The sequence below is a fragment of the Erythrolamprus reginae genome, chromosome 2 (genome assembly GCF_031021105.1).
Source record: "Erythrolamprus reginae isolate rEryReg1 chromosome 2, rEryReg1.hap1, whole genome shotgun sequence".
NCBI lineage: Eukaryota > Metazoa > Chordata > Lepidosauria > Squamata > Dipsadidae > Erythrolamprus > Erythrolamprus reginae.
Window position 1 is genome coordinate 330765229 of NC_091951.1, and position 20854 is coordinate 330786082.

The 20854-nt window shown below is 39.1% G+C and overlaps 1 protein-coding gene across 2 annotated transcripts in view; it reads right to left on the reverse strand.

The window, feature by feature from the left end:
- The window catches only part of OSMR (oncostatin M receptor), a 76760-nt gene that overhangs the window by 7414 nt on the left and 48492 nt on the right, over positions 1-20854 (reverse strand). The window contains exons 7-16 of one of the 2 annotated variants that reach the window (XM_070743421.1): positions 17149-17287; positions 16555-16706; positions 16079-16209; positions 14570-14738; positions 11973-12049; positions 9649-9868; positions 8640-8825; positions 6682-6783; positions 4516-4695; positions 2447-2614 (exon numbers count right to left, since the gene is read on the reverse strand). In XM_070743421.1, the coding sequence (XP_070599522.1) occupies positions 2447-2614; positions 4516-4695; positions 6682-6783; positions 8640-8825; positions 9649-9868; positions 11973-12049; positions 14570-14738; positions 16079-16209; positions 16555-16706; positions 17149-17287 (1524 nt within the window). The remainder of the gene's footprint in view (positions 1-2446; positions 2615-4515; positions 4696-6681; positions 6784-8639; positions 8826-9648; positions 9869-11972; positions 12050-14569; positions 14739-16078; positions 16210-16554; positions 16707-17148; positions 17288-20854) is intronic. The other variant, XM_070743422.1, reaches the window with a different exon arrangement.

Sequence of the window (20854 nt, forward strand, 5' to 3'; positions counted from 1 at the left end):
TCTGAAATAATCATGCAAGGTTATCCGTGCATTTCAGAATGAAAAATTCAAGGTTTTAAAAGTTTAATGTCCACTTATCTCAGAAACTGCTTTATTGGTACAACATTATCTGGATATTAAGTTTGATGGAATGACTTTTTAAAAATACATGCTTGCTCAGCATTCTGCTTATTCCACAAAACTTCCACAAATGCTGAACTAATATTCACAATATTGTCCTTTGCAAGCATGGTTTTTGGCCAGGTTTAATTTATTTTAATTGGTTAATTTTTAGACTATTAGCCATCTCCTACATGCTACAGGTGGAGAGGGGCAAGATGGCTCAATGATTAAAAGTGCTGAGCTTGTCAACTATAAGCTGACAGCCCGGGTTCAAGACCCATATGCTATGAGATGGAGTAAGCTTCCATCCTTGCCCCATCCCTTCTTAGCAATTCAAAACCATGCAAATGGGAGTAGATAAATAGGTACCACTTTGCGAGAAGGTTACGGCATTCCATGCACCTTGGCATTTTAGGCTATGTGACCATGAAAATGTTTTTGGACACTGATGGCTCCCTCTGCTAAGAAATGGAAACATTTACCTTTACATGCTATGTGTAGAATTTAAAATAGAATAGAGCTGGAAGGGGCCTTCAAGGTCTTCTAGTCCAACCCCCTGCTCAACCAGGAGAATCGATACTATCTCAGGCAAGTGACTGTCCAGTCTTTTCTTAAAGCATCCACGATTTTTGAAGGAAGCTGTTCCACTGGATAATTGTCCTTACTGTTAGGAAGTTGCACAGGTTTGCCTCGTGAACCAATTGCAACCCTACTTGGATCAGGAGGCTCTTCTCATGGTCACTCATGCCCTTGTCACCTCAAGGTTAGATTATTGCAACGCGATCTACATGGGGCTACGCCCGAAGAGTGTTTGGAGACTACAGCTGGTCCAGAATGCAGCCGCGCGAGCTGTTGTGGGTACACCTAGGTACAGCCTCACTACACCAATTCTCCGCAGACTGAATTGGTCCAAGCTGTTGGTCATTACCTTTAAAGCCCTACATGGCTTAGGGCCAAACTATCTTCAAGACCACCTTCTGCTGCATAGCTCCCAGCAACCGATAAAAGAGTCCATAGGGTTGGTTTTCTACGAGTCCCGTCAGCTAAATGGCTGGTGGGCCCGTGGGGGGAGGGCCTTCTCTGTGGCTGCTCCAACTCTGAAATCAGCTACCTGAGATCCGGACTACCTCCACCCTACTGGCCTTCTGGAGAGCTGTAAAGGCCTGGCTTTTCTGGCAAGCCTGGGGTCGTTGATCTGATGGTACAGTATCGGGATCCGGCCATTAATGATATGTATGGTTTTTAACTGATTTAATTGTTTTTAATTGTTGGTTTTAAATTGTTTTAGATTGTCTTTTAAGGGGTTATAATGCTACAGCGTATGTTTTGTTCCTTGGTTGGGAGCCACCCAGAGTCCCTTGTATGTCCCATACAAATCCAATCAATCAATCAATAAACAAACAAACAAATGAATAACTGAATAGAAACATAGAAACATAGAAGTCTGACGGCAGAAAAAGACCCCATGGTCCATCTAGTCTGCCCTTATACTATTTTCTGTATTTTATCTTAGGATGGATATATGTTTATCCCAGGCATGTTTAAATTCAGTTACTGTGGATTTATCTACCACGTCTGCTGGAAGTTTGTTCCAAGGATCTACTACTCTTTCAGTAAAAGAATATTTTCTCATGTTGCTTTGATCTTACCCCCTGAATGAATAAATCAATAAATACATACACACATAAACAAACAAAGTTTCTCCTTAATTCCAAGTTGCTTCTCTCTTTGATCAGATTCCAACCATTATTTCTTGTCCTGCCCTCTGGTGCTTTGAAGAATAATGTGACCCCCTCTTCTTTGTGGCAGCCCCTGAAATACTGAAATACTGCTATCATGTCACCCCTAATTCTTCTTTTCTTTAGAGTAGCCAAAATGTTCAGCTGTTCTTCCTATGGTTTAGTCTCTAGCCTTTGAAATTCTATCAGTTCGGCCCGGTTCGGGCAGAACGGTAGTGACAGCCGCCAGAGGTTTGGAGGATCTGTAGTGGCTGTGCCCATACAACTGGATGTTGTATGGCTGTGCCCATACAACTGGATGTTGGCAATTTTTGTGTGTTTTTAACCCTCTGTGCATGTGCAGAGGGTGAAAAACCGTGTGTGATGGTGCCGTGCGCGCTCCCAAACCAGTAGGGAAGGTAAGTAGATTTCACCGCTTCTTTGATCATCTTATTCACTCTTCACTGAACTTGCAATATGCTGCAATGGTTGCTGCTACACATAGAAATGTGTAGAAATGACATTATATACAAAATAAATGAAAGATACGGATCCAAGCACACAAGCTGCCAAATTTCAAAAGAAGTTCCATGTTTAGTAAATAAATACAAACGAGCAGGACTTACCATCATATCGCGTATTCACTGTCTTAAAGACAACACCATCAGTATAATTAGGATTGACAGCATAAGCCTGAACTGCAAATAAATATTTGGTACTGGGTTTCAAATGTTCCACGGTGAATTCAGTTTGGCTTGGTTTTTCGATTTTGTAACTGCATATTATCAGATTACCTGCATTCAAGAAGAAAGTTTAGGTCAGAAACAAGAGTCTACCTTGCTCTCTGCAAATACTGATTTTATTGTTAAGATGAATGGCTCTTAGCATCCCCTTCACTGCTACTTCACAATCACGCTTAAAAACCCATTCCTGCTTTTCATAATCAAGCATTTCTCAATGTTGTTCGCTTTTATGTAGGTTCATAACACTCATTATTTGACGACTGAAGCCTCAAATGTGGCTTAACAGTCAACAACACGAATATGAGCTGATCAACAATGTAAGGTGTGTGCATCACACACACAAAAAAACAGGAAGTATTAAGGATTCTGGTTTACCCACGAATGAACAGGACTGTAAACATGCACAGCTCAATTCCTGCTTCTGGGTTCCTTTTTCCCAGCAGTACAGATGAACAAGCATTGAAACTCCTTTCTGAATTACCCCTTTTCTAACAATTAAAGCTAGAAGCTACATTTTGTGCAGCATTTCTTAGCTCTAACCCAGTGGTGGGCATGGCCAATTAGATGTCACTTCATGTCAGAGATGCCTGTGGCGGGCCGAGCCCTCTGCCAGAGAAAACAGAGTTTCAGTTGGGGTGGCCCTCTGCAACTGGCTAAATGTGTAACACAACAATATTCATTTTAAAAAGAAATATAAATGCAATTAAAAGAGATTTTTTTAGCCATAGGCTGTTACTCCTTTTTGAAGATCTGCAGCATTTTTTAAAATTCTTAAACAATAAAGAAGTTGCTGAAAGCAAGCTAACGTAAGGAGGAATGGAGTGAAAATAAAGAAAAGTCTGTATCAATCAACCAACACTCTTGAAGAAAAAAACCAACCTTCATAAGTTGGAGGCATTCAGAAAAAAACCAAGTGCAGAGTATTTCCAAATTAAAATATACTTCTGGTTTCTCCACACGGTTTTTCCTCCATTGTAACTCTCTAAAGTAGTACGGTGATACCTCGTCTTACGAACTTATTTCGTTCCGTAAACAGGTTCGTAATATGAAAAGTTCATAAGACGAAGCAATTTTCCCCATAGGAATCAATGTAAAAGCAAATAATGTGTGCAACCCCATTCCAAAAGTCACCCCTTTTGCCTTGCGCCGCTGGAAATCCCTGCCTTCGGACTTCCGTTGCCAGCCGAAGCGCTATGATTTCCCTGAGCCACCCCTCGCTGGGAAACCCCACCTCCAGACTTCCGTTGCCAGCCGAAGTGCTAGGATTTCCCCTCGCCTCCCCTCGCTGGGAAACCCCACCTCTGGACTTCCGTTGCCAGCCGAAGAGCTGGGATTTCCCTGAGCCTCCCCTCGCTGGGAAACCCCACCTCCAGACTTCCGTTGCCAGCCGAAGCACCCGTTCTTGCATTGCTGGGATTTCCCTCAGGCTCCCCTCGCTGGGATTCCCTTCATTTTTGCCGGCGCTGCTTTGAATCCCAGCAAGGGGAGGCTCAGGAGAATCCCCGCACTTTGGCTGGCAACGGAAGTCCGGAGGCGGGGCATCCCAGCGGCGGCAACTCGGATTCGTAAGGTGAAAATAGTTCGGAAGAAGAGGCAAAAAAATCTTAAGCACTGGGTTCGTATCACAAAAAGTTCATATGAAGAGGGGTTCGTAAGACAAGGTATCACTGTATTTCTCAACCTTTGCAACTTTAAGAGGTATGGATTTCCACTCCCAGAATCTTCTAAGTCCAGACAACTTAAAGTTGCTGAGGTTAAGAAATACTGGTTTAGACCTTGACATTTTTAACTTTGTTTTTCTTCTTGGATTATCTTCATTTATTTATGAAAAAACCATGATTTATGAACAATGTTTCATCTTATTTTGTGCTTTACAAGTACTGTCTACCAATTTCTACATAAAGCTCAGTTTTCACTTGGATATATTATTCTGGAGAAAAAGGATCACTTACCTGGATGTATTAATGGTTTGAATCCTTTTACTGAACAGTTTTGATTATCCATTTTCATGTAAAGCATGTAGCCTCTAATAAAACCATATTTGAATTCTTGACCATATTGGTTCCAAGTGACTTTAAATGAATTTGCAGTGATTGAACTTATATTACATGGGAGGTCATGAGATGGTGGTTCTGGAAAACAAAAAATTGACAACTTTTACTATGTATTGGGTTTAATCCTTGTATCTTTACACATTATGGTTAAATTACCATTTGTGCTCAGTGCAAGACTTTATTCTGAGAACCGATCATCACAAATTTTGAAAATAAAAATGGAAATAAACTAACCTATCTAATTAAGGTCTGCTGACCAGACTTTCGTTACTCATCTACATGACTAAAGATCATGTAAATGAAAACGTTACTCCAGAGAGATCTGTTAGTTTACAAACAGCATTAATGAAGGAAGTCGTGCCAGTACAAGCAGGAAGGCATTCCAAAATGGATTCACAACTTAGTATCTGTTGTGGTTGGCTTCAGGCCAGCTCCTATGGCTGCTGATTTTGACTCAGAGGAGTTGGAGCCATCTGCTCACAGAAGAACCGTCTGGTTGGAGAAGGAATCAGATAGTGAACCAGAAGGAGAAAGGGATGAGGAAAGGGTTGGAGTCGAAGAGAGGGAAATGGAGCCGGTCATATCTCCAGCCAGAGTTTCATCTGAGTCAGACGGGGATGAAATAATGGACAATCCTATTCTCAATGTCCAAGTAAGGAGAATGCTGGAACACCAAGACCAGCTGTACAAATGAAGAAACAGATTCTAGGTCACAGGCGTTAAGAATTAATGACACTGCTGCAGCCTTGAAAAAGGGGAGGTTTTGAACGGTGTGGGAGTTTATCATTCAGTTTTTGGAGAAAGACTTTGATGAATTGTGGTTTCGTGTTTGCTGTGGATATCTTTGGACATTCTGACATTCAAGTCGTGAATTATTTGGCTGACGTAAGCCAGATAGGCTTTTGTGTTGACTTGAGTGATTAACTCTGACCTGTTGGGCTCATAAAATAACATTACTCCGGCAGACGCCGAGGCTTGCAATTTTCTGTACATAAAGAGAACCTCTTTGCTTCCTTTTTACAAGCCTGCAAGTGTGTGTGTTTGGTTAATTACTTCATTTCTGGGTGGCCCACAGCCAGGCAGAACAGTATCCCGGGACTACGCAGTATGAAAACAAAGGAGGAATCCACACGCTGATATTTCAAATCAATGTTTTTATATAGAAAGCATCTTTTATACAAGCCAAATTCAAGAATGTGAGTTCATCTTGGCAGCTTCTCAGAGAGAGGAGTTAAAAGATAACAGTCCAGTGGCTAGGCTGCTGCCAAAGATCAAAGCTAATTGTGTATTCCTTTATGAGATAAAGGCAGAGTTAGCACCCCACTGCCATCCATGATGCAACTCCATTAAAAATTCAAGCAGTATCCGGACATCTTACAGCCAGCTACTTCACCAATAAGAGGAGGAATAAAAGACTTTTATCTTACTCCTACCATCTGGTCTGGATAGGCAGATAGAACTACTGTAAATATTTACAATAGACATTCAAGATTAACCCTCAAATGTATCTTTAAGAATGGTGAATATCTGTCTTTTCTTATGCAAAATAATAATAATAATAATAACAATCTGGACTGATAATGAGAATAAAGACCTAACGAACGGTTCCATCATATTTCCTTTTAAAGAATCTGTGAATAAATCCTGTTTTTGCTGAAGCACAGTAACTGGGAAGCAAACATGAATTCCCACAGAGGAAACACATTACCCATAGCTCTTCAGTGTTCCACTTTTGCAATGAGACAAGTTACAGAATAAATCAAATCGCTGCTGAACAGAGATCACAGTACAGCAAAACTGCAGTCTACAGCAAATTCTGCACTGACATAAAGGCTGTGTGCTATACACCAATAGTGGGTTCTAAATCCCATTGCTACCTGTTTGCACGCATGCGCCACGCACCATGTGCAGAAGTGTCCCGGGCGGGTAGGTGGAGCCTTCTGCCATCACCGCTACTGCTTCGCCAAACCAGACAAACCAGGAGCAATCCACTGCAGCTATACATGTGCATAGCAAATTGCAATCATAGTCCAATTTGACATATAGAATTTTAGAGTAACTTACCCATTTCTTTGAGATATTTAGCCTTCTTTTCCAATAAATGACTTCTATCATCTTGTATTCCATACACATTAAAAGTGTATCTTACCCCAGGTTTGAAGGCATCTAAAATACATTTCCAGAAATATATCACAAAGTTAGGAATATAAAATGTACTAGCATGCCTTCCATCTCCTCCCCTAATGTTTCCCTCTTACTAATATCAGGTATATAATCATCATCATCACCATTATTATTATTATTATTATTATTATTATTATTATTATTATTATTATTATTTATTAGATTTGTATGCCGCCCTTCTCCGAAGACTCGGGGCGGTTCACATTGTTATCTTTGTATACTGCCAATACTACCATATACAGTTTATGCATGGTATGTTTGTGTCCATGTTTTGCTTTTTAATAAGGGTTTTTTTAGTGACTTTTAATTATTAGATTTGCTATACATTGTTTTTATTATTGTTGTGAGCCGCCCCGAGTCTACGGAGAGGGGCGGCATACAAATCTAATAAATAATAATAATAATAATAATAATAATAATAATAATAATACCACCTATATCTGCAGTTTGAATCTTATTTCTGCCATGAACATTCCCAACCTTGATAATAATAATAAATAATTAATAAATATGTACTTGAAAAAACAAACAAATAAATAAATAAGTGGAAACTAGTGATGATGTTTGGGAAAGTTGGAAATATTGACTTGTAAGAACTATATGGAGCCTTTGATTTAATTTATCTTTTCAAGTGTCATGGGCGTTATTTATTTATTTTATTTATTTATTTATTCAATTTTTATGCCGCCCTTCTCCTTAGACTTAGGGTGGCTTACAACATGTTAGCAACAGCACTTTTTAAACAGAGCTAGGCTATTGCCCCCACAATCCGGGTCCTCATTTTACCCACCTCGGAAGGATGGAAGGCTGAGTCAACCTTGAGCCGGTGATGAGATTTGAACCGCTGACCTTCAGATCTACAAGTCAGCTTCAGTGGCCTGCAGTACAGCACTCTACCTGCTGCGCCACTCCGGCTCTTTACCACAAATGTAGTTGTCATGAGATGAAAAATGAAAATGGCTGCCATTGTGCTTATGTACAAAAGTTGGACAGTGATAGAAAGTAAATCGCAGCATCGCAAAAACACAGAAGTCCTCGAAACCCCACCTCTGGACCTCTGTGCTTTTGTGATGCTGCGATTTCACTGAGGCTCCCCTCGCTGGGAAACCCCACCTCTGGACTTCCGTTGCCAGCGAAGCACTCATTTTTGCAATGCTGGGATTTCCCTGCTGGGATTCCCCTGCAGCATCACAAATACACGGAAGTCCAGAGGTGGGGTTTCCCATGGAGGGGAGCCTCAGGGGAATCCCAGCAGCGCAAAAATGGGTGCTTTGCTGGCAACGGAAGTCCAGAGATGGGGCATCCCAGCGGTGGCGGTGGGTTTGTAAGGTGAAAATACTTTGTAAGAAGAGGCAAAAAAGTCTTAAACCGCAGGTTTGTATCTCGAAAAGTTTGTATGTCGAGGCGTTTGTAAGACGAGGTATCACTGTATTCAAGAAGAAAACAAGGGCTAATAGTTTCTATACTGCTCTAAAAAATAAAGGGAACACTCAAATAACACATCCTAGATCTGAATGAATTAAATATTCTCATCGAATACTTGGTTCTGTACAAAGTCAAATGTGCACAACAGCATGTGAAATTGATTGTCAATCAGTGTTGCTTCCTAAGTAGACAGTTTGATTTCACAGAAGTTTGATTTTCTTGAAGTTATATTGTGTTGTTTAAGTGTTCCCTTTTTTCTTTTTTTTTGAGCAGTGTATATTGCAGCCAAGGAAGCTATACAGATTTGCCCATAAAATTACTCAAGAAGACTTCATTGCTACGGTAGCTTTAACAACCAGAGAACAATGATCTCCTCTGGAATTATTCATTAACGAATTTAAAATGTTTCTCACCAGATGCAATATGATCACTGGACTTGATTTGCCCATATTTCTTCCACTGAAAATCACACGAAGGACTTGTGGGCTGGTTGCACCAGTCAATAACATACTGACTGAACTTGCTTTGATGCTTCCAAGCAATATAAATTTTATGTGCTTCATTGTTGTCTGTGGTCTCCTCGCTATAATGCACTGTACCTTAAAAAAATGCAATAATTGTGAAGCATCAGTATCAAAATTTTTAAATGTCATTCACAATATTTATCCTTCTCTCACAGTGTTTTTTGGAGAGACTTATACAAAAATGCAAAGGTTCTGTTGATCCTCCAACAATATTTGTCAAGCTTTGGTAAACATGCATTCTCATTTACCATGAAGTGCAGGCGATGTTATGGAGACATTCCAGAAAAAAATGTTTGCCTGCCTTATTTGAACTGTAATTAAGTGTAACCAAGAACAAGCCCTAGATATACAGGTAATAAATAAAACAGTAAAATCGGTTGTTTTGTTTTCTGCTGGCAGAGAAAAGACTCTTACATTTCACGATGTGCTGCTGGCCTGCTTGTTTTAAGAATTCAATTAAAAAAACTCTTGTGTTGTAACTCTTGTGTTTTTTCATTCTGCGGAATTTGAGTGAAAAGCCCAACCCCAATCACAAGAAAATATATCCTATGAAATTAAAATAGGATTTATTTTTTGATATGATTATGCTGTCAACTCTGTAGCACAGAGTTGGAACTTCTCTTATAAAAATAATAAAGCCAGGATATAAGTAAATGAGATTTATTTATTTATTTATTTATTTATTTATTCATTCATTCATTCATTCATTCATTCATTCATTCATTCATTGGATTTGTATGCCGCCCCACTCCGTAGACTCCTATACAATAGCAGCAGAATCTTACTATGTAATCATGGAAATTAATTTTAAAAATCTCTGGAGCTGTGATATTTCACATTGCTTCCTGGTTCAGAAAAGGAGGATTCATTGCAGTAACATGTTTGAATGAACACACACCGTTTCTCTCTGTTGCTGGGATGATGATCACAGAGGGAGACGATGTAGATACGCTGTTCTGTGCCCAAACAAGGATTTTGTATGAATGGTTGCCAAGAGAAATGGTGTAACTCTGTGACGCAGAAACTGAGTCATTGTGACGCACAGAAGGGTCCTCCAAATTTTCCCAGGATAGGTGATATTTTTGGATCTTTCCATTAGCATGAAAATCTGAGGATTCCTATGGGCAGGGAACCAAAATTCTCTCAAAAAACAGTTCTCATCAATGCACCTTTCTAGAATAGCACAATTTTGGAAAAATGAAAATATGCCAAACGAACGGAATTTAATTAAAAAAATGTTAGATTGTGCTGAAGCAGATAAATTAACAATGGAACTAAAAGAAAAAGAAAAAACAAAATACTACCAAATATGGGAAGAATTTTACATCTGGTTAAATAAAAGAACATCTCTTTATAGTGCTGTGAGATAAAGAAATAGCATAAAGAACAATCTTATTAAACAACCAAGACAATTTTAGTTTTGTTTATTTGATAAGAATCTATAACATAAGAACTCAACTACAACAATATACAACTTAAACCACTGGTCTTAACACCGCCAAGAATTTTTTTTAAAAAGAGAGGACGTTGTCAACAGTCCCCACTACCGGAAGAGAGAAGAACATATCTCTTGCTTGTTTTTTTCATTTTTTATGTAAATGTATCGTTTGTCGTTATTGTCCTATTGTATATATGTAAATAAAAATTATTTTTTTTAAAAAAAAGAAAATATGAAGATATATCTCTCACCATATAAATGCTGTTTCAAACAAATCTAAATGTCAATTTAAAAATTCTAAAAGCACTCATTCTAAAGTCATTCAAATTTCTGCTAGGTTTTTGTGAGGTTCCCTCCATTTTAAAGTTTAGCAATACTTAAACAATTTTCTTTTTCAATTTTATAAAGTGTTGAATTGACATTGTATATTTAAATACAGATTTTAATAAAGCTTTCTGTTTTATTTGAAAAAAAATAAATAAAATAAAATTGTTTTTCATTACAGACCTCATCAGTTTTCTCACTTTGCGACCAATAGCATAAAGCTACATCTCTTCTACAATGGCTTATAGCAGTGATGGTGAATCTATGGCACGGGTGCCACAGGTGGCACGCAGAGCCATATCTGCTGGCACGTGAGCCGTTGCCCTAACTCAGCGCCAACGTGCATGTGTGTGCCGGCCAGCTGATTTTTGGCTTGCACAGAGGCTCTGGGAGGGCGTTTTTGGCTTCCAGAGAGCCTGCAGGGGGCTGGGGGAGGGCATTTTTACCCTCCCCTGGCTCCAGGGAAACCTTTGGAGCTTGGTGAGGGCAAAACACAAGCCTACTTGTCCCACCAGAATTTGAGAAACAGGCTCTAGAGAGCCTCCGGGCAGGGGGCTGTTTTCATCTTCACCAGGCATTGAATTATGGGTGTGGGCACTCGTGCATGTGCGATAGCATGCACACACACTCTTTTGGCACCCGAGGAAAAAAAGGTTCGCCATCCCTGGCTTATACAATATAGACATCTTTGTATTCAAGACTTGGGTCTACAGAATCTGACACTATTCTTTCCTACACCCTGAATGAACCCTGATTTATTTACTGTATTTATTGTGTGCAGGTAACAGAGTAAACTATGCAGTAGGTCAAGCAAGTAGGTGAACTATTCATGATTGTGTTGAACACTTTCATAAGAGGAAATGTTTTCTCATTCTCTTATATTCTTTTAACAGAAAAGACTTCCTCGGTTGTTTTTAATGTGACGGATCAATCCATTAACAGTGAAAATGCTGCTCTTCCATTTTGCAGAATCTATTACACAGTAATTTACTATATGGGGAAAAAAATCTCACAACCAAAGAAATGTCATTTAATAGTGTGCAAAGTTTGTAGTACAATATCCCATATAATTCTACTTCACAAATACTATTGCTGTCTCATATTTATTTTTGTTAAAAGCAGAATATTATCTCATAATTTTATCATCCTCTATGAACTTTTCTATGACCACTAGGCTTTATCATTAGTACAGAATGTTGTCTGAAACCAAGGATGATACCATTCTTTGTCTTTCTATAAAGCATTGTATAGACAAATGATCATATCTCAGATGGATGGAGAAAGTCAATATTTATGGACCATCTGTTGTCCATTTTTAGTCTATTATCTTATTGATTGCTTGTTTCTTACAATTCTTGTTATCTTTCTGTACTTAGCATAGGAACAATGTGTTGACTATACATTAATATACATTTCTATATGTCCTATCAGTTTTATATTGTATGTATGCCCAGGCTTACCCTCCAGAAGACAGTTACATCACGTTGCCCCAAGCCCGAGTTAATATGTCTCCAGATATCAAGCAATCCTGTTGGAGCTGAAAATCAAAGCATATAAAACAGAATGGAAGCAGATCTGGTGATCAACTGGAAAGATTATAATTATATAAATATACTGTTATATTAATAGCATCTTCTACACTTTCACAAGTCACAAGCACCTTAAGATGAACACCTGCACTCTTTGAGAATGCTTTCAAAATTTTCATTCCGATAACCATTTCTTTCTTACTTTAATTGTCTTTGTAAAAGAGCTATTCCTGAAATAAGAATAAAGGATATAAATTCACAATACAGTATTAATTCTGTAAATATCCAACTGAGTTCAGGTAAGAATAGAATCTCTCATTTGTGAGGAGAAAAGTGACATTTTTTTTACATTTTAGGACCAGTTGTCTATTCACAAAGAGAAAAAGAGATGATATTCTCAGACAATATATATTCTCTCCTTTATATATATTCTCTTCCTATCTACTTCTCTTCTTTTTTACTTCCTATCTTTATATATATTACTTATTGTCTATTCTCTTTCATATGTATTGTATATTGGACAAAGAATAAATAAAATAATAATAATAAAACAATACAGAGCCATCTTTCACCTATTCCCCAAAGGAGGAGGATTAACCATAAAAAGACTTATATTAAAAGAAAGTTTCGAAAACTGAATAACAATAACCACTGAGCAAAATGTGCCACCCTTCTAGAAATTTATTTTGCCCTCCATTCCAATTCTGCCCGATCTTTGGCTCTAAAAGTCCACCAGAAGAGCCCTTCACTCCTCCTCTCGAAACAGAATACCCTATGACACTAGCCTTTCAATCCTGGGCCTAGAAAGCCTAGAACTAAGACGCCTTAAACATGATCTAAGTATTGCCCACAAGATCATATGCTGCAACGTCCTGCCTGTCGGCGACTACTTCAGCTTCAACCACAACAACACAAGAGCACACAATTTAGATTTAAACTTAATATTAACCGCTCCAGACTTGACTGTAAAAAATATGACTTCAGTAACCGAGTTATCGAAGCGTGGAACTCATTACCAGACTCCATAGTGTCATCCCCAAACCCCCAACACTTTACCCTTGGATTATCCATGGCTGACCTATCCAGATTCCTAAGAGGTCAGTAAGGAGCGAGTACAAGTGCACTAGAGTGCCTTCGGTTCCTCTCCTATTGCTTTCCTATATCTCCTATACCTTTCTTTTATTCCTATATCTCTTCTTTTATTCTTTCATTGATATGTTCTATTCCTATAACTTCTCTTCTATTCTTTCTTAGATATATTTTACTATGAGTATCTCCTCTATAACTTTCATCATGTATTTTACTATGTGTATACCCACTAAAACCCTCATTGTGTTATGGACAAAATCAATCAATCAATAAATAAATAAATAAGTTTTCTTGGCAAGGATTTTCAGAAGTGGTTTTGCCATTGCCTCTGTCCTAAGGCTGAGAGTGCGTGACTGGCCCAAGTCACCCAGATGGATTTGTGCCTAAGGCAGGACTAGAGCTCACAGTCCACTGGTTTCTAGCCTGATGCCTTAAGCACTAAACCAAACTGATTTTCTTCTGGAGATTCCAGGAGATATATATGTGAGTAAAAGAGGCATAATGAGATCAGGCACCAGGCTGGTAAAGTGGACCGCACAATAAGCTCTATTTTCCCACGAGATAGCGAGTGTCTTATATATTCTACCACTGGAGTATTATTATACCTCTTTCACTAACGTAGAAGGCAGAGCATGAAATCTAGCAACCAGAAGTTTCTCAGAAAACTCTTGAGATATTATTTAAGTATCTAATCTGGAAGTTTGGGGGAAATCACTAGATATATCTCGAACTAATTTACCAAAAGCTCTTAAGATTCTTCAGGACAAAATACAAATAAAGAACGTCACTGTTGGATATATTTATGGCAAGTAGTACCTCTACTTACAAACTTAATTTGTTCCGTGACTGGGTTCTTAAGTAGAAATTTCATTAGAAGAAGCAATTTTTCCCCATATGAATTAATGTAAAAGTGAATGTGTGTGATTGGGGAAACCACAGGGAGGGTGGAGGTCCTATTTCCTCCCAGGAAATTCCTAGAGAGGCCCCATGGAGGCTTCTCCCTGCCTTTTCCGGTCCTGTTTCCTTCCAGGAGATTCCTAGAGAGGCCCCACAGAGGCTTCTCCATGCTTTTTCTGGTTACCGTTTCAGCGGCTCGGGTTCGTAAGTGGAAAATGGTTCGTGAGAAGAGGCAAAAAAATCTTGAACTCCTGGTTCGTATCTAGAAAAGTTCGTAAGTAAAGGCATTCGTAGGTAGAGGTGCCATTGTACTTTCTTTGTCTTTCAAAGAACAATGGTTTTGACTAAACTCTTTCCTTATTTATGCCTTGATATTTAGTACTTGCCCAATATATTGCCCTGCACTCTTTCAACAGTCTGTCTGTGCTAGCTGGAGATGATAGAAGTTATAGGCCAATACTTGGAGGACACCAGATAGGGAAGACAACATACACTCTAGGTTCCATGTCCCTTAAACTTGTCTTCCACAATAGATTGCTCACCAGCTTCAGAGGTCTCAGCTGATATACTCTGTGTCCAGTTACTCCATTTCCAGAAGGGCCTGACATCTGCAGCGCAGCGTACTTTAAATCTATATTTTGTGGCAGGCTGCAGTCCACCCAGTTGGAAGAGGAAATGAGACTTTGAATTGGACTGCGCTGTGATATTGTACTGCAAAATAAAAAGAATGAACCTGTTAAAAGGCCAAATACTATCATTCACTGGAATAACTTTTGTTTCTGGAATGTAACTACAGATGGCAGAATGTAAGAAATTTTGGCCTATCCCAAAAAGCTAAGCAGGATCAGATCTGTTTTGCGCTCGGACTTGAGTCCATCAGAAAATCCAGAACTGTAGACTACACTGAAAAATCTAAACAATGAATCTTGAAAGAAAGCAACTGCAAGTCACATCTATACTGCCTTCAAGAAACATACACACAGTCATGGGCTCCTCCCACCATGAGGGGGGATGCCGTCCAGGAAGTGGAAATGGCCCAGGAACGGCACGACCAACAGATTTCCAGCGAAAATCGTCGGGTTTTTGCTTCTGCGTGGAAACAAAAATACCGGTGAAAATAGCCGAAATCTCACTTGATTTCATCAATTTTTTTTTGTTTTTGCTTCTGCACATGCAAGGAAGCAAAAATATCAGCGAAAATAGCTGAAATATCATGAGATTTCGCTTGCTGCGCATGCGCAGAAACCAAATCTTGTGCGGGGCGCATGCACGCATGTGTCAGGCACACCCACATCTGCTGCCAAGGACCATCCAGGTAGTGAGGTAAGTGGAAGCCCACCACTGCCTACACAGACATATCTATGAAGCCACCAAGACTAGAATTTGAGCTAAAGGAATTGTTTCCATTATTTAATACTTTAAAAATGTACCTATCCACCTTTCCAATCAACTTAAACTCTAAAAAATTTAATTTACATATTGAATCCCAATGTTTGCCCAAAGAGTGTCTCTCATTCTTTGGAAAAGACAACGTAACATTAGATTCACCAACCATTTCTGGGCAACTAAGAGGACACCACTGAATATAATCCACTATTTGGTGTCTTAGCAAAGCATGGCACTTAGCAATAGCATTTAGACTTATATACCGCTTCCCAGTGCTTTTACAGCTCTCTCTAAGCGGTTTACAGAGTCAGCATATTGCCCCCAACAATCTGGGTCCTCAGATGGATTTACTGTTTATGATAAGATCAATTGTGCCATGATTAGCCGCCCCAAATCTTCGGAGAAGGGTGGCATGCAAATCTAATAAATTAAATTAAATAAATAAATAAATAAATAATAAATAAATAATAATTAAGATTGAGATTTGGGTTGGAGTGTGTCTAAAGGTTAGAGTTTGGCCAGTTTTGCAATTATAACATAGAAAACTAAAATGTTTTAAAATTAAATAAGACACATGTAAACAACCAACTCTGACTTCTCGTGCAGGGTTTATAACAGGATGGAGAGAGATGCTATTACTTTATATAGATATTGATGCATCTCACCTTATTCTCACCAACATTGATCTGGCATAGCGATGACAGGTTTGCATCTATTGGTTTTATCTGCCAAGATAACTGGATGAAAGTAGCGTTTAGATGACCTACTGATGGCTTAACGATAATGACAGGCCGAACTAGTTGAAAAGAGAAAAATGAAGGAATATGAGGATTCTTGGGAAAAAAAGTAAATCAATACCTTAGAACAGTGATGGCAAATCTATGGCATGGGTGCCACAAGTGGCACACTGAGCTATATGTGTTGGCACATGAAATGTTGCCCTAGCTGAGCTCCAACATGCATGTGTGTGCCGCCCAGCTGATTTTTGGCTAACCCAGAGGTTCTGGGAGGGTGTTTTTGGCTTCCAGAGAGCTCCAGGAAGATGGAGAGGGCATTTTTACCTTCCCCTGTCTATTTCATACTATTAAGACTACGACAACAGGATGAAATGCAAAATTTAGTAAAGAAAATCAAGCCTTACCTCTGTTCATTACATTAAAACTAAGCTGCTCTTCTTTCTGTCCAAGGCAATTTCTGGAGGTTAAGTTTACATTGTATAGAAACTGGTTGTCCCTCTTGAATGAACAAGCGTAATTTTGGAACTTTGTACTGCAATATGTTTTTGTAGAAGAGCTTTCAAAAAATAGCATGGGAAAAAGAAAAGATAGTATTAATTCCAGTTGCAGACAAAAATAATGCATTAAAGAAATTTCACCATAGCCTACAAGTTCAAGATTTATCCTGAAGCAAGATTTATCTCTAAGCCACTATAAATTTCATCTATTTTAAAATAGATAACATATATCTATTTTAGTACAGGCATGCAATAACCGTAAGCAAAATGTCAAGAGTTTCCTCCATTCAAGTGAAATATGCAAATAGCTGGTTTGTTTTAACTTTCTTATAGTCATCAGTCTCTTTTATACAAGACAAATTTCGTCTCCTAGCATTAAGTTCTTCAGCATCCCTAAATATTATTTTCTAAGGTACTCCATAAATCCTGATGCAACTTAGCCTAAGCTCCTTCGTATTATGTTTTGGATTGACTTTGGAAGATTGATTTGAGAATACTCACACATCAGACAAATTAAACTCCATTGGACAGACTTTGTCAATGTAATCTTTTTCCACTACATATCCAGGTTCCCAAGTACATCTAATATTAATCATGTCTTCAGTTTCACAGCTCAGGTTTTGAGGTTTATCAGGCTGCCCTATTAAAACAAGTTTAGATTCATATGTTATTTTCTTATATATTTCCGCTACACAATTGCTTTCCAAAAAAATCTTGTTTCCCACTAATCCCAATTACCAGTAGAAAGTTGATCAATGCAAGCATTGGGTACAGATACTTTGCCACTTTTATTCAAGGGGGTTTCCAATGGCATTGGCCCATAAAGATTATAGAGTTCTGGAGTTTGCCTGTTCCTGCTTTATTCTGAAAGGGAAATTGGCTCACCCAAGTACAGTGGTACAATAATAATAGTAATAATAACAACAACAACAATAATCCACTGGAACTTGTGCCGGAACTACCATTTACCAGTGGCAAAGAACTGGTGGGATCATAAGCCCGAAACAGTGGCCGAAAATGAGCAAGCAAAACTACTGTGGAACTTCCGACTTCAGACTGACCGAATTCTGAAGCATAACACACCAGACATTGTGATTGTGGAGGGGAAAAAAGTATGGATCATTGACATCGCAATCCCAGGGGACAACAGAATTGAGGAGAAGCAGCTAGAGAAATTAGTGAAATACGAAGATCTAAAAATCGAGCTGCAACGACTTTAGCATAAGCCAATGAAAGTGGTCCCAGTGGTACTTGGTACGCTGGGCGCAGTGCCAAAGGATCTCAGTGGACATTTGAAAACCGTCGGAATTGACAAAATCTCCATCTGTCAATTGCAAAAGGCCGCTTTACTGGGATCGACAAACATAATTCGCCGTTACATCACGCTGTCCTAGGTGCTTGGGAAGCGCCCGACTGGTGATGAAATATGAAATCCAGCATAGTGATCTCGTTTGCTGAGTTGCATTGACATAATAATAATAATAACAATAATAACAATAATAATAATAATAATAATAACAACAACAACAAACAACAACAACAACAATAATTTATTAGATTTGTATGCCGCTCCTCTACGAAGACTCTACCTAAGAACGCCTCTACTTAAAAACTTTTCTAGCTAAGAACCGGGTATTCAAGATTTTTTTTGCCTCTTCTCAAGAACCATTTTCTACTTAAGAACTTGAGCCCGGAAAAATTTCCAAGGAAATTTGAGAGCGGCATGAACGCCCAGCCAGTTTCCTGCCACTCTCCCTTTAATCCTGGCCATCTCGGGCTTTTCTGGGCTGCCAGAGGAGCCTTTTGGTGGCACTTAAAGAGGCTTTGGCAACCCAGAGCAAATAGAGGGAGGCGCATGCTCCTCCTTACTGCCTCAGAGTCCTTTTTTTTTTTTAAGCCTTAAAGTTTTGGATATTTTTTGATTCCCCTCATCTCACCTTTTCCTTCAACAGCGACTGTCCTCCTCTTCCTCTTCCTCTTCCTCCTCCCACCCAAATTCCAAGGTTTTATTTCTTTCCTAATGGGTTTGCACACATTATTTGCTTTTACGTTGATTCCTGTGGGAAAAATTGCTTCTACTTACAAACTTTTCTACTTAAGAACCTGGTCACAAAACGAATTAAGTTCTTAAGTAGAGGTACCACTGTATTTCTATTTCAAGAAACTGGTGCACCAGTTGCGGCCCTATCTGGATAGGGAATCACTTCTCACAGTCACTCACACCCATTGCAGTCACTACTGCAATGCTCTCTACATGGGGCTACCTTCAAAGAATGTCCAGAGACTATAGGTTGTGCAAAATGAAGCTGCGCTATCTGTCATGGACCTTCCAAGATATGCCCATATCTCTCCAACACTACGCGAGCTGCATTGGCTGCCGATTGGTCACCAAACACAATTCAAAGTGTTGGTTACAACCTATAAAGCCCTACACGGCTTTGGACCAGATTACTTCCGGGACCGTCTTCTGCCTCATGTATCTCAGTGTCTGGTTAGGTCCCACAGAGTTGACCTTCTCCAGATCCCATCAGCAAGACAAAGTCTGGTGGGGACTAGGGGATGAGCCTTCTCTGTGGCGGCCCCAGCCCTCTGAAATCAACTGCACCCAGAGATTCGCACTGCCCCCAGCCTTCCGCAAGGTATAACAACTCACATTTGGGAAAAGACTTGGGGTCATTGAGTTTTAACATCGAGCCCCAGCCGATGACTTAATGTATAATGTATGATAAGGTGAAGGTGGATGACTGGTTTTAAGAATCGGGGGTTTAGAATATATTTTAAGTTAGATTTCTTATATGGTTTTTTTGCATTTATTTCTGTTGTGAGCCGCCCTGAATCTGCAGAGAAGGGCGGCATAGAAATTTAATAAATAAATAAATTTCATTCACTTTTGATTAAATTTATATTCTGCCTCTTCATTGGGAATTCAGAACAGCATAATAGTGCTTCATTATTATTATTATTATTATTATTATTATTATTATTATTATTATTATTTATTAGATTTGTATGCTGCCCCTCTCCATAGACTCGGGGCGGCTAACAATAGTAATAAAACAACATATAACAAATCTAATATTTAAAATAACTAAAAACCCTTATTAAAAACCAAACATACACACAAATATACCAAGCATAAATTGTATAGGCCTGGGGGGAATGAATATCTCAATCTTGTCTTCATCCAGAATGTCAAGCACAAGGAGCCAGAGCTACTTACAAATACACTGCTCAAAAAAATAAAGAGAACACTCAAAGAACACATCCTAGATCTGAATGAATGAAATATTCTCATTGAATCCTTTGTTCTGTGCAAAGTTGAATGTGCACCGCAGCATGTGAAATTGGTTGTCAATCAGTGGACAGTTTGATTTCATAGAAGTTTGATTTGCTTGGAGTTATATTGTGTTGTTTAAGTGTTCCCTTTACTTTTTTGAGCAGTGTATTTAACATCAGCAACTGGTGGGCTGTATGGGCCACACTATAATGTGGTAGCAGAAATCTTGATGCGCACGCAGTTGTGCGTCCCCAATGCATGTACACGCGCTCCTGTGCGAGATTCAAGTTCAGCAAAAGCGCTGCAAGTGAAATCTCGTGTGAGGACACGCGAGAGAAAGAGATTTGGCGAATTTTTGGCATTTTTTTGCTTCCACGCATGTACTGAAGCAAAGAAATCACCTAAAAGTGGCAAAATCTTGTGCGTGCAATTGTTCTCGTGTGAGATTTCGTTGACGACACATGCACAGAAGTCAAATGTCGCAGCGGCATTCCAACCTGCTATTAACAGCAGGGAACTGATGAGCATTAAATCATCAATGAAGGAACTAGATTACATTTGCTTCCAAAAGCAGCCACCGGAAAGTAATGATCACTTCTGCTGGCAAGCAAACCTCCCCCACCCCCCAAAAAGCCCCCTCATTTTTGTGTGTTTTCTAGAACTACCTATGGTCCAAGCACTACTTTAGGGTATGAAATCATTCAGTATTGCAGAAAATTCAGCAAAATCCCAAAAACCCCAAGGCTGTGTACTCTCACCACTTCTCTTCTCTCTATACACTAATGACTGAATCTCAAACGATCCATCTGTTTAACTACTGAAGTTTGCAGATGATGCAACAGTGATCGGACTCATTCGAGACAATGATGAATCCGCATACAGATGGGAGGTTGAACAACTATCCTTGTGGTGTGACCAGAACAATCTAGA